This window comes from Orcinus orca, chromosome 9, assembly GCF_937001465.1.
Source record: "Orcinus orca chromosome 9, mOrcOrc1.1, whole genome shotgun sequence".
Classification (NCBI taxonomy): Eukaryota; Metazoa; Chordata; class Mammalia; order Artiodactyla; family Delphinidae; genus Orcinus; species Orcinus orca.
The window spans coordinates 82,561,277-82,575,261 of record NC_064567.1 but is presented as its reverse complement, the minus strand read 5'-3'; the positions used below and the strand labels follow the sequence as shown (position 1 = coordinate 82,575,261).

General features: G+C 37.9%; 1 protein-coding gene across 1 annotated transcript in view; it reads right to left on the bottom strand.

Annotated features, from left to right (window-relative positions):
* GNAT3 (G protein subunit alpha transducin 3) overlaps positions 1 to 13,985 on the bottom strand; it is a 50,688-nt gene that overhangs the window by 29,053 nt on the left and 7,650 nt on the right. The window contains 1 exon segment of the mRNA XM_012534655.1: positions 5,685 to 5,788. Coding sequence (XP_012390109.1) covers positions 5,685 to 5,788 — 104 coding nt within the window.

Genomic DNA, 13,985 nt, shown 5'->3' with positions numbered 1-13,985 from the left:
AGTCTGGCTAATGGTTTATCAATTTTGTTTATCTTCTCAAAGAACCAGCTTTTAGTTTTATTGATCTTTGCTATCGTTTCCTTCTTTTCTTTTTCATTTATTTCTGATCTGATTTTTATGATTTCTTTCCTTCTAACTTTGGGGGTTTTTTGTTCTTCTTTCTCTAATTGCTTTAGGTGCAAGGTTAGGTTGTTTATTCGAGATGTTTCCTGTTTCTTAAGGTAGGATTGTATTGCTATAAACTTCCCTCTTAGAAGTGCTTTTTCTGCATCCCATAGGTTTTGGGTTGTCGTGTCTCCATTGTCATTTGTTTCTAGGTATTTTTTGATTTCCTCTTTGATTTCTTCGGTGATCACTTCGTTATTAAGTAGTGTCTTGTTTAGCCTCCATGTTTTTGTATTATGTACAGATCTTTTCCTGTAATTGATATCTAGTCTCATAGTATTGTGGTCAGAAAAGATAGTTGATAGAATTTAAATTTTCTTAAATTTACCAAGGCTTGATTTGTGACCCAAGATATGATCTATCCTGGAGAATATTCCCTGAACACTTGAGAAAAATATTTATTCTGTTGTTTTTGGATGGAATGTCCTATAAATATCAATTAAGTCCATCTTGTTTAATGTATCATTTAAAGCTTGTGTTTCCTTATTTATTTCCATTTTGGATGATCTGTCCATTGGTGAAAGTGGGGTGTTAAAGTCCCCTACTATGAATGCGTTACTGTCAATTTCCCCTTTTATGGCTGTTAGTATTTGCCTTATGTATTGAGGTTCTCCTATGTTGGGTGCATAAATATTTACAATTGTTATATCTTCTTTTGGGATCGATCCCTTGATCATTATGTAGTGTCCTTCTTTGTCTCTTCTAATAGTCTTTATTTTAAAGTCTCTTTTGTGTGATATGATAATTGCTACTCCAGCTTTCTTTTGATTTCCATTTGCATGGAATAACTTTTTCCATCCCCTCACTTTCAGTCTGTATGTGTCTCTAGGTCTGAAGTGGGTCTCTTGTAGACAACATATATATAGGTCTTGTTTTTTTATCCAATCAGCCAAGCTGTGTCTTTTGGCGGAAGCATTTAGTCCATTTACATTTAAGGTAATTATCGATATGTATGTTCCTATTACCATTTTCTTAATTGTTTTGGGTTCGTTATTGTAGGTCTTTTCCTTCTCTTGTGTTTCTTGCCTAGAGAATTTCCTTTAGCATTTGTTGTAAAGCTGGTTTGGTGGTGCTGAACTCTCTCAGCTTTTGCTTGTCTGTAAAGGTTTTAATTTCTCCATCAAATCTGAATGAGATCCTTGCTGTGTAGAGTAATCTTGGTTGCAGCTTTTTCTGCTTCATCACTTTAAATATGTCCTGCCAGTCCCTTCTGGCTTGCAGAGTTTCTGCTGAAAGATCAGATGTTAACCTTATGGGGATTCCCTTGTGTGTTATTTGTTGTTTTTCCCTTGCTGCTTTTAATATGTTTTCTTTGTATTTAATTTTTGACAGTTTGATTAGTATGTGTCTTGGTGTATTTCTCCTTGGATTTATCCTGTATGGGGCTCTCTGTGCTTCCTGGACTTGATTAACTATTTCCTTTCCCATATTAGGGAAGTTTTCAACTATAATCTCTTCAAATATTTTCTCAGTCCCTTTCTTTTTCTCTTCTGGGACTCCTATAATTCGAATGTTGGTGTGTTTAATGTTGTCCCAGAGGTCTCTGAGACTGTCCTCAGTTCTTTTCATTCTTTTTTCTTTATTGTGCTCTGCAGTAGTTATTTCAACTATTTTATCTTCCAGGTCACTTATCCGTTTTTCTGCCTCAGTTATTCTGCTTTTGATCCCATCTAGAGTATTTTTCATTTCATTTATTGTGTTGTTCATCATTGTTTGTTTCATCTTTAGTTCTTCTAGGTCCCTCTTAAATGTTTCTTGCATTTTCTCTATTTCCAAGATTTTGGATCATCTTTACTAGCATTATTCTGAATTCTTTTTCAGGTAGACTGCCTATTTCCTCTTCCTTTGTTAGGTCTGGTGGCTTTTTACCTTGCTTCTTCATCTGCTGTGTACTTTTCTGTCTTCTCATTTTGCTTATCTTACTGTGTTTGGGGTCTCCTTTTTGCACGCTGCAGGTTCGTAGTTCCCGTTGTTTTTGGTGTCTGTCCCCAGTGGGTAAAGTTGGTTCAGTGGGTTGTGTAGGCTTCCTGGTCGAGGGGACTAGTGCCTGTGTTCTGGTGGATGAAGGTGGATTTTGTCTTTCTGGTGGGCAGGTCCAGGTCTGGTGGTGTGTTTTGGAGTGTCTGTGGCCTTATGATTTTAGGCAGCCTCTCTGCTAATGGGTGGGATTGTGTTCCTGTCTTGCTAGTTGTTTGGCATAGGGTGTCCAGCACTGTAGCTTGCTGGTCGTTGAGTGAAGCTGGGTGCTGGTGTTACGATGGAGATCTCTGGGAGATTTTCGCTGTTTGATATTATGTGGAGCTGGGAGGTCTCTTGTGGAGCAGTGACCTAAAGTTGGCTCTCCCACCTCAGAGGCACAGCACTGACTCCTGGCTGCAGCACCAAGAGCCTTTCATCCACACGGCTCAGAATAAAGGAGAGAAAAAGTAGAAAGGAAAGAAAGCAAGAGAAAGAAAGAAAGAAAAGAAGGAAGGAAGGAGGGAGGGACGCAGGAAGGAAAGAAAGAAAGAAGGTAAAATAAAGTAAGATAAAATAAAATAAAGTTATTAAAATAAAAAATAATTAAGAAGAAAAAAATTTTTTAAAGAAAAAAACCCAAAAAGTGGATGGATACAACCCTAGGACAAATGGTGGAAGCAAAGCTATACAGACAAAATCTCCCAAGCATACACATACACACTCACAAAAAGAGGAAAAGGGGAAAAAATCATAAATCTTGCTCTCAAAGTCCACCTCCTCAATTTGGGATGATTTGTTGTCTATTCATGTATTCCACAGATGCAGGGTACATCAAGTTGATTGCGGAGATTTAATCCGCTGTTCCTGAGGCTGCTGGGAGAGATTTCCCTTTCTCTTCTTTGCACAGCTCCAGGGGCTCAGCTTTGGATTTGGCCCTGCCTCTGCGTGTAGGTCGCTGGAGGGTGTCTGTTCGCTCAGACAGGACGGGGTTAAAGGAGCAGCTGCTTCGGGGCCTCTGGCTCACTCAGGCCGTGGGGAGGGAGGGGCACAGAGTGCGTGCGGGGCAGGTCTGCGGCGGCGGAGGCCAGCGTGACGTTGCACCAGGCTGAGGCGCGCCGAGCGTTCTCCCGGGGAAGTTGTCCGTGGATCCCGGGACCCTGGCGGTGGTGGGCTGCACAGGCTCCCCGGAAGCGGGGTGTGGAGAGTGACCTGTGCTCGCACACAGGCTTCTTGGTGGCGGCAGCCGCAACCTTAGCGTCTCATGCCCGTCTCTGGGGCCCGCGCTTTTAGCCGCGGCTCGCGCCCGTCTCTGGAGCTCCTTTAAGCAGCGCTCTTAATCCCTTCTCCTCGCGCACCAGGAAACAAAGAGGTAAGAAAAAGTCTCTTGCCTCTTCGCAGGTCCAGACTTTCCCCCAGACTCCCTCCCGGCTAGCCGCGGTGCACTAACCCCTTCAGGCTGTGTTCACGCCGCCAACCCCAGTCCTCTCCCGGCGCTCCGACCGAAGCCGGAGCCTCAGCTCCCAGCCCCCGCCCGTCCCGGCGGGTGAGTAGACAAGCCTCTCGTCCTGGTGAGTGCCGGTCGGCACCGATCCTCTGTGCGGGAATCTCTCTGCTTTGCCTTCCGCACCCCTGTTGCTGTGCTCTCTGCCGCGGCTCCGAAGCTTCCCCCTCCGCCACCCTCAGTCTCCGCCCGCGAAGGGGCTTCCTAGTGTGTGGAAACTTTTCCTCCTTCACAGCTCCCTCCTAGAGGTGCAGGTTCCGTCCCTATTCTTTTGTCTCTGTTTATTCTTTTTTCTTTTGCCCTACCCAGGTATGTGGGGACTTTCTTACCTTTTGGGAGGTCTGAGGTCTTCTGCCAGCGTTCAGTAGGTGTTCTGTAGGAGTTGTTCCACATGTAGATGTATTTCTGGTGTATCTGTGGGGAGAAAGGTGATCTCCGTGTCTTACTCTTCCGCCAGCTTCCCCGGTGATCCCTAGACCTACTTTAAAACAAAGAGATTAAGTCTCCTGACTCGCATATTAATGCTATAATGTTGCTTTCTTTTTTTAAAAAAATTATTTTATTTATTTATTTTTGGCTGTGTTGGGTCTTCACTGCTGCACGTGGGCTTTCTCTTGTTGCGGCAAGCGGGGACTAGTCTTCGTTGCGGTGCGCGGGCTTCTCATTACAGTGGCTTCTCTTGTTGCGGACCATGGGCTCTAGGCATGTGGGCTTCAGTAATTGTGACACACGAGCTCAGTAGTTGTGGCTCATGGGCTCTAGAATGCAGGCTCAGTAGTTGTGGTGCATGGGCTTAGTTGCTCCACAGCATGTGGGATCTTCCTGGACCAGGGCTCGAACCCTTGTCCCCTGCATTGGCAGGTGGATTCTTAACCACTGCTCCACCAGGAAAGCCCTGTTGCTTTCTTTTTAGGTATGCACTGGTAATGTCAATATCAAAATGATATCAAGACATAAGTTATTTTAAAATCACTTACTTTAAATTAATATGGAAGAAGTGAACTTTCATAGACATATGGGTTTGCAGTGTCTGCTTGTCATCTGTTGGTGGACTGTTGGCATAAAAGATTTTTAGCGTAACCCTTTTTGAAGCAACTTGATTTTATTACATTCACTATTCCTCTTTCTCATTGAGCAACAACAAACTTACCTGTCTCTTCCACATTACAACCCTTCAAATAGGCTAGACAGAGAGTAGAAGAATGTAATAAGCAAACTCATGCTTTGGAATTAAATAAAAGTGAGCGTGTACTCATTGCTGACTTTGCATGTCTTGATCAAAATTAATTTCTGAGAGTATCCTCTTTCATAAAATTGGCTTATTAATATCTACCTCTTAGGGTTTGGGTAGATTATCATATAAAGTACCTGGTGCATACTCTAACTTACAGTGAGCTCTCAACATTCTCTATTATTTGAAGCATGCCGCACCTTTTTTCCAAGAGACTTTTCAAGTATAATATGTTCCACTCCTTTAACCCTTTCTGGTGGAACATGAGTTTTAGATTCCTTACCCTCTGAACCACACTCCATGCAAGAGCCTATGTCCTTTTGAAACACTGTCCTACTGAAAATGGTGCCATAGTATCAGGTGATTTTATTGAGAGCACTGATATTCTGATGTAGAAAGATAGGGGTGCAACATAGGACTGCCTCAATCCTGGTACTTATTTCTAAATAGAACACTTTTCTTAATAGAGACCATGATTAGTTTGCCTCTTTTCTTCTTCTTTTCTTTTTTGTTTGTTGGGGGTTTTTTGTAGCTTTATTACTTTTTTTTTTTAACCTATATTGAGCTTGTAGCAGTTAATTTGTTGCTACGTTTTTCACATCACATCTTAGTAAACAGATTCTCCCACATGTATACTACATGTGTATACTGCATGAGTATAGTTGATTTTGAGCCTCAGTTGAAGATATCTGTTAAATTCCATTTTGCTCATTTGGGCCAAGCATTTCTGCTAGTTGAGATCACTTGGAATATTGACTTTCCTGTCACTATATCCTTCCAAATCCTGAATCTTACTCAAGTGTGAAATGTTGCCTTATCTATCTTTACCCAAATCCCTGATAAGAGCATTGAAGAGGAGAAGGTCAAGGGCAGGAAACTGTCAGACCCATTCATCATCATAAGTCCTTGTTCACTATCTGTAGTTAATGATGCTAAATGTTCCCCATTAAATATGACAGTTACTGCAGGTTTTTGTACATACTATTTATCCTGTTTAAGGAATTGCCTTCTATTCCTAGTGTGATAAAAGTTTTTATCTGGAATGGATAAAAAGAAGTTTATTTAGTGTGTGTGTGCGTGTGTGTGTGTGTGTGTGTGCGCGTGTATCTCCTGTCATAATCGTCATCTTTCTACTTTGGTAATATGAATATATTAATCTTCTAATAGTATTTCAACAAGGCATTCTTGAGATAACATCCTTCCCACCTCTGGCTCTTTTTTTTTTTTTTTTTTAGTACATCTTATACATTGTTGGAATCAGTTTGCTAATATTTTGGTTTGGTTTTTGGATCTCTGTCAAGGAGATTGGCCAAATTTTGTTGTCAAGGTTATCAAATAATGCGTTGAGAAGAATTTCCTAAAAAAGTTTATGTGATTTTAAAGTGATATGCTCATGAGATATCTCATAGAATTCATTTGTAAGGAAATGTACATGAATTTACAGATACATTTGTATATTTCTTTTGCCAAAAAAATGCACTTATTTTTCCCAAATTTTAATTTTAATAATCTTATAAACCTATGGAAGTTTGAGAAAATATTAGAAACATATTTTATACCTTTTATACCCTTCACCTTACCAAACACTTTGTCATTTGTCTTGTTTCATATATATATAAAAATTTACACATGTGTATGTGTGTATATAGCTATATATATACACATATTTATGCTTTGATTTGCTGAACCTCTTGAAAGCAGTCAGACACTTCACCCATAATACTTCAGAATGTGTCTCATAAGAATAGGCCATTTTCCCAGAAAACCAGAATACTATTTTCACGATTGAGATGTATAAATCCAAAATGTTATCTAATATATACTCCATATTCAAATTTATCTGTTCCAAATATTCCACGCATTTCATATGTCTTGGGCCCAAGATCCAATCAAGGCTTACACATTTCCTTTGGATATTATGCTGTAATATCTAAACTCTTAATTTAGAATATTTCCCTTGTTATATTGTTGTTGTTATTTTGTTTTCATGACATTGGCATTTTTCTAAAGCCTAGGACAATTTATTATAAAATGTTCAATATTCTACATTTGATGGTTAGATCTAGTGTAAATATTTTAGCATAAATATGATATAAGCAATATTGTCTTTTTTCAGTGAATCACATCAGTAGTCATATGGTGTCAGATATATTTCTATTACTATTAGTATGTCCAAGTACCTGTTTCTGTGATACAGTAATGATAAGCATTATGAAACTGTAAAATATGTCATCACCCAAACAAGCATATTTCATTTGTGAGAAAGAATGTTGTGGCTATGTAATCTTTTCTTTCTAATGAAATTTTATTTAAATACTTTCAATTTTATACTTGCTCTAAAAATATCTGATAATATTATATTTAAAACATTATTTACATAAGCCTTCTTAGATTTTGAAGTATTTTAACAGATATGTGATCTTTCTTATCTTTTTAATATACTTTTTAGACTAAAAAAGGGGGAGAAAACCCTGAAATATAGAATTCTGTGATTTTTTTCCCACACAGGCCTGCTTTAAATAGAAACATAGATGATAGATAGATAGAAAGATGGATTGATAGATAGAATTTATCTAAGTGTTCCTTAATTGTGGGAGTGCTTATGCACACACATTTTGTATAAATTAATGCTTCAAAAAAAAGGCCTTGGTTAATTATACAGTGTGTAAAGGTTGGCCTTTACACACTGTATATCTGGGAAAGGGAGAACAGAGGATTGAATATATCAAATTGACAGCTCTCACTTGAGTTTATCCCTCCTGCTTTCCAGACCCATATATTCATCTATTTAATAGATATCTCAACTTGATTGTTCTAGAAACATCACAAATTTGAATGTCTCAAATTAGTACTCCTTTCATTTCTTCCCTAACCTAAACTTTGTCCTCTCTTTCACATACCGATGAATAAAATAATCACTATTCCCAATTCTGCTCTTAATCATTCCTCTTATTTAACAATCACAGGCAGTCAAGTCACCAAGTTCTATTGATTTTTGTCTTTTAATGTCCTTCAAATCTCACTTTCAAACTTATAATTTCTGCCTTAATTTACAATCTCATCAAGTGTTTGCAAGGAAGTGACAATTTCCTAAATGGTCCACCTACCTTAACCACCCTCATGAAATCTTTGTTTTATAATAGAGCCAGGATAGTCTTTGACAAAAAATCCAAGTATTATTATTCTCATTTACATTATTAAAACCTATCAAAATCTTGATTGACTTAAAAAACAAACTCCTGTCATCCACCAGAGGACAGACAGCAGAAACAAGAAGAACTACAGTCCTGCAGCCTGTGTAACAAAAACCACATTCACAGAAAGATAGACAAGATGAAAAGGCAGAGGGCTATATACCAGATGAAGGAACAAGATAAAACCCTAGAAAAACAACTAAATGAAGTGGAGATAGGCAACGTTCCAGAAAAAGAATTCAGAATAATGATAGTGAAGATGATCCAGGACCTTGGAAAAAGAATGGAGGCAAAGATTGAGAAGATGCAAGAAATGTTTAAAAAAGATCTAGAAGAATTAAAGAACAAAAATAGATGAACAATACAATAACTGAAATGAAAAATACACTAGAAGGAATCAATAGTGGTATAACTGAAGCAGAAGAACAGATAAGTGACCTGGAAGAAACAATGGTGGAATTCACTGCTGTGGAACAGAATAAAGAAAAAAGAATGAAAAGAAATGAAAACAGCCTAAGAGACCTCTGGGACAACATTAAATGCAACAACATTCGCAATATAGGGGCCCCAGAATGAGAAGAGAGAGAGAAAGGACCTGAGAAAATATTTGAAGAGACTGTAGTCGAAAAACTTCCCTAACATGGGAAAGGAAATAGCCACCCAAGTCCAGGAAGCACAGCGAGTCCCCTACAGGATAAACCCGAGGAGAAACATGCCAAGACACATAGTAATCAAATTGGCAAAAATTGAAGACAAAGAAAAATTATTGAAAGCAGCAAGGGAAAAACGACAAATAACACTCAAGGGAACTCCCATTAGGTTAACAGCAGATTTCTCAGCAGTAACTCTACAAACCAGGAGTGGCATGATAAACTTAAAATGATGAAAGGGAAGAACCTACAGCCAAGATTACTCTACCCAGCAAGGATCTAATTCAGATTTGATGGAGAAATCAGAAGCTTTACAGACAAGCAAAAGCTAAGAGAGTTCAGCACTACCACCAAACCAGCTCTACAACAAAAACTAAAGGAACTTCTCTAAGTGGGAAACACAAGAGAAGAAAAGGACCTACAAAAACAAACTGAAAACAATTAAGAAAATGGTAATAGGAACATACATATCAATAATTACCTTAAATGTGAATGGATTAAATGCTCCAATGAAAAGACAGAGGCTTGCTAAATGTATACAAAAACAAGACCCATATATATGCTGTCCACAAGAGACCCACTTCAGACCTAGGGACACATACAGACTGAAAGTGAGGGGATAGAAAAAGATATTCCATGCAAATGGAATTCAAAAGAAAGCTGGAGTAGCAATACTCAGATAAAATAGACTTTAAAATAAAAAATGTTACAAGAGACAAGGAAGGACACTACATAATGATCAAGGGATCAATCCAAGAAGAAGATATAACAATTATAGATATATATGCACCCAACATAGGAGCACCTCAATACATAAGGCAACTGATAACAGCTATAAAAGAGGAAATCAACAGTAACACAATGATAGTGGGAGACTTTAGCACCTCACTAACACCAATAGACAGATCATCCAAACAAGGAAACACAAGCTTTAAAAGGTACAGTAGATCAGATAGATTTAACTGATATTTATAGGACATTCCATCAAAAACAGCAGATTACACTTTCTTCTCCAGTGTACACAGAACATTCTCCATGAAGATCACATTTTGGGTCACAAATCAAGCCTTAGTAAATTTAAGAAAATTGAAATCATATCAAGCATCTTATCTGACCACAACACTATGAGATTAGAAATGAATTACAGGGGAAAAAACGTAAAAAACACAAACACATGGTGGCTAAACAATACATTACTAAATAACCAAGAGATCACTGAAGAAATCAAAGAGGAAACCAAAAAATAGCTAGAGACAAATGACAATGAAAACACGACGATCCAAAACCTATGGGATGCAGCAAAAGCAGTTCTAAGAGGGAAGTTTATAGCTATACAAGCCTACCTCAGGAGCAAGAAAAATTTCAAATAAACAATGTAACATTACACATAAAGGAACTAGAGAAAGAAGAACAAACAAAACCCAAAGTTAGCAGAAGGCAAGAAATCATAAAGATCAGAGCAGAAATAAATGAAATAGAAACAAAGATAACAATAGCAAAGATCAATAAAGCTAAAAGCTAGTTCTTTGAGAAGATAAACAAAATTGATAAAGCATTAGCCAGACTCGTCAAGAAAAAGAGGGAGAGGACTCAAATCAATAAAATTAGAAATGAAAAAGGAGAAGTTATAACAGACGCCACAGAAATACAAAGTATCCTAAGAGACTACTAAAAGCATCTCTATGCCAATAAAATGGATAACCTGGAAGAAATGGACAAATTCTTAGAAAGATATAACCTTCTAAGACTGAACCAGGAAGAAATAGAAAATATGAACAGAACAATCACAAGTAATGAAATTGAAACTGTGATTAAAAATCTTTCAACAAACAAAAGTCCAGGACCTGATGGCTTCACAGGTGAATACTATCAAACATTTAGAGAAGAGCTAACACCCATCCTTCTCAAACTCTTCCAGTAAATTGCAGGCGAACGAACACTCCCAACCTCATTCTATGAGGCCATCATTACCCTGATACCAAAACCAGAGAAAGATACTACAAAATAAGAAAATTACAGACCAATATCACTGACGAATATAGATGCAAAAAATCCTCAACAAGATACTAGCAAACAGAATGCAACAACACATTAAAATGATCATCCACCATGATCAAGTGGGATTTATCCCAGGGATGCAAGGATTCTTCAATATATGCAAATCAATCAATGTGATACACCATATTAACAAATTGAAGAATAAAAACCATATGATCATCTCAACAGATGCAGAAAAAGCTTTTGACAAAATTCAACACCCATTTATGATAAAAAGTCTCTAGAAAGTGGGCATAGAGGAAACCTACCTCAAAATAATAAAGGCCAGATGTGACAAACCCACAGCAAACATCATTCTCCATGGTGAAAACTGAAAGCATTTGCTCTAAGATGAGGAACAAGACAAGAATGGCAACTCTCACCACTATTATTCAGCAGTTTTGGAAGTCCTAGCTGTGGCAATCAGAGAAGAAAAAGAAATAAAAGGAAGCCAAATTGGAAAAGAAGAAGTAAAACTGTCACTGTTTGCAGATGACATGATACTATACATACAGAATCCTAAAGTGGCCACCAGAAAACTACAAGAGCTAATCAATGAATATGGTAAAGTTGCAGGATACAAAATTAATGCACAGAAATCTCTTGCATTCCTATACACTAATGATGAAAAATCTGAAAGAGAAATTAAGGAAACGCTCCCATTTACCACTGCAACAAAAAGAATAAAATGCCTAGGAATAAACCTATCAGGGAGACAAAAGGCCTGTATGCAGAAAACTATAAGATACTGATGAAGAAATCAAAGAAGATACCAACAGATGGAGAGATATACCATGTTCTTGGATTGCAAGAATCAATATTGTGAAAATGACTATACTACCCAAAGCAATCTACAGATTCAATGCAATCCCTATCAAATTACCAATGGCATTTTTTACAGAACTAGGACAAAAAAATCTTAAAATTTGTATGAAGACACAAAAGACCCTGAATAGCCAAAGCAGTCTTGCAGGGAAAAAATGGAGCTGTTGGAATCAGACTCCCTGACTACAGACTATACTATAAAGCAACAGTAATCAAGATAATATGGTACTGGCACAAAAACAGAAATATAGAGCAATGGAACAGGATAGAAATCCCAGAGATAAACCCACACACCTATGGTCAACTAACCTATGACAAAGGAGGCAAGGATATACAGTGGAGAAAGATAGCTTCTTCAATAAGTGTTGCTGGGAAAACTGGACAGCTATATGTAAAAGAATTAAATTAAAACACCCCTTAACACCATACACAGAAGTAAATTCAAAATGGATTAGAGACCTAAATATAAGACCAGGAACTGTAAAACTCTTAGAGGAAAACATAGGAAGAACACTCTTTGATAGCAAGGTATTTTTTGATCCACCTCCTAGAGTAATGGAAATAAAAATAAAAATAAACAAATGGGAGCTAATGAAACTTAAAAGCTTTTGCACAGCAAAGGAAACCATAAACAAGATGAAAAAGGCAACCTTCAGAATGGGGGAAAATATTTGCAAATCAATCATCGAACAAAGGATTAATCTCCAAAATATATAAACAGCTCAGGCAGCTCAATATTAAAAAAACAACCCAATCCAAAAATGGGCAGAGGACCTAAATAGATATTTCTCCAAAGAAGACATACAAATGGCCAAGAAGCCCATGAAAAGCTGCTCAACATCACTAATTATTAGAGAAATGCAAATCAAAACTACAATGAGGTATCACCTCACACCAGTTAGAATGGGCTTCATCAGAAAATCTACAAACAACAAATGCTGAAGAGGGTGTGGAGAAAAGGGAACCCTCTTGCCCTGTTCTTGGGAATGTAAACTGATACAGCCACTATGGAGAACAGTATGGAGGTTCCTTAAAAAACTAAAAATAGAATTACCATATGATCCAGCAGTCCCACTACTGGGCATATACCCAGAGAAAACCATAATTCAAAAATACGCATGCACCCCAATGTTCATTGCAGCACTATTTACAGTAGCAGATCATGGAAGCAACCTAAATGCCCATCGACGAATGAATAAAGAAGATGTGGTATATATATACAATGGAATATTACTCAGCCATAAAAAGTAACTAACTTGAGTCATTTGTGGAGACGTGGATGCACCTAGAGACTGTCATACAGAGTGGAGTAAGTCAAAAAGCAAATATCGTATATTAATGCATATATGTGGAACCTAGAAAATGGTACATATGAACTGGTTTGCAGAGCAGGAATTGAGACACAGATGTAGAAAACAAACGTATGGACACCAAGGGAGGAAAGAGGCGGGGTTAGAGGTGGTGGTGTGATGAACTGGGAGTTTGGTATTGACATGTATACACTGATGTGTATAAAATGGATGACTAATAAGAAAAAATAAATTAATGAAAAATAAATATTAAAAAAAAAGAGGACTTCCGTGGTGGTGCAGTGGTTGAGAGTCAGCCTGCCGATGCAGGGGACATGAGTTCGTGCCCCGGTCTGGGAAGATCCCATATGCCGCGGAGTGGCTGGGCCCGTGAGCCATGGCTGCTGAGCCTGTGTGTCTGAAGCCTGTGCTCTGCAATGGGAGAGGCCACAACAGTGAGAGACCCGTGTACCGCAAAGAAAAAAGAAGAAAGGAAAGTGTAGATTTCCATGTTCAATGATCTAATATTATCCTTAGCTCTGGTTATATGTGAACATATATATGAATTAAAAAAAAAGACAACTCAAAAAAAACCCAAACTCCTTATGAGATGGCTCTTTTTCAGCTCTATTTTCAAATACCAAATGTATGTCTGTGGTTTAGTCACCATGACCAACATACAGAGATATTTTAGGTTCTGACTCTGTCATTCTTCCATGCATTATGCATGCATGCTTTCCCGTGCTAAGCTGTTGGAATTCAAGAAGAGCAAAAGCATACATGCTCTCTGTTTTCATAGAACTTAGAATGCAGAGAGTAATTTAAAACTGACAAAGATAAAAAGAAAAGGGTGGAAAGAGTGTGGAGAAAAGGGAACCCTCTTGCACTGTTGCTGGGAATGTAAATTGATACAGCCACTCTGGAGAACAGTATGGAGTTTCCTTTAAAAACTAAAAATAGGACTACCATATGACCCAGCAATCCCACTACTGGGCATATACCCTGAGAAATCCATAATTCAAAAAGAGTCATGTACCAAAATGTTCATTGCAGCTCTATTTACAATAGCCTGGAGATGGAAACAACCTAAGTGTCAATCATCGGATGAATGGATAAAGAAGATGTGGCACATAT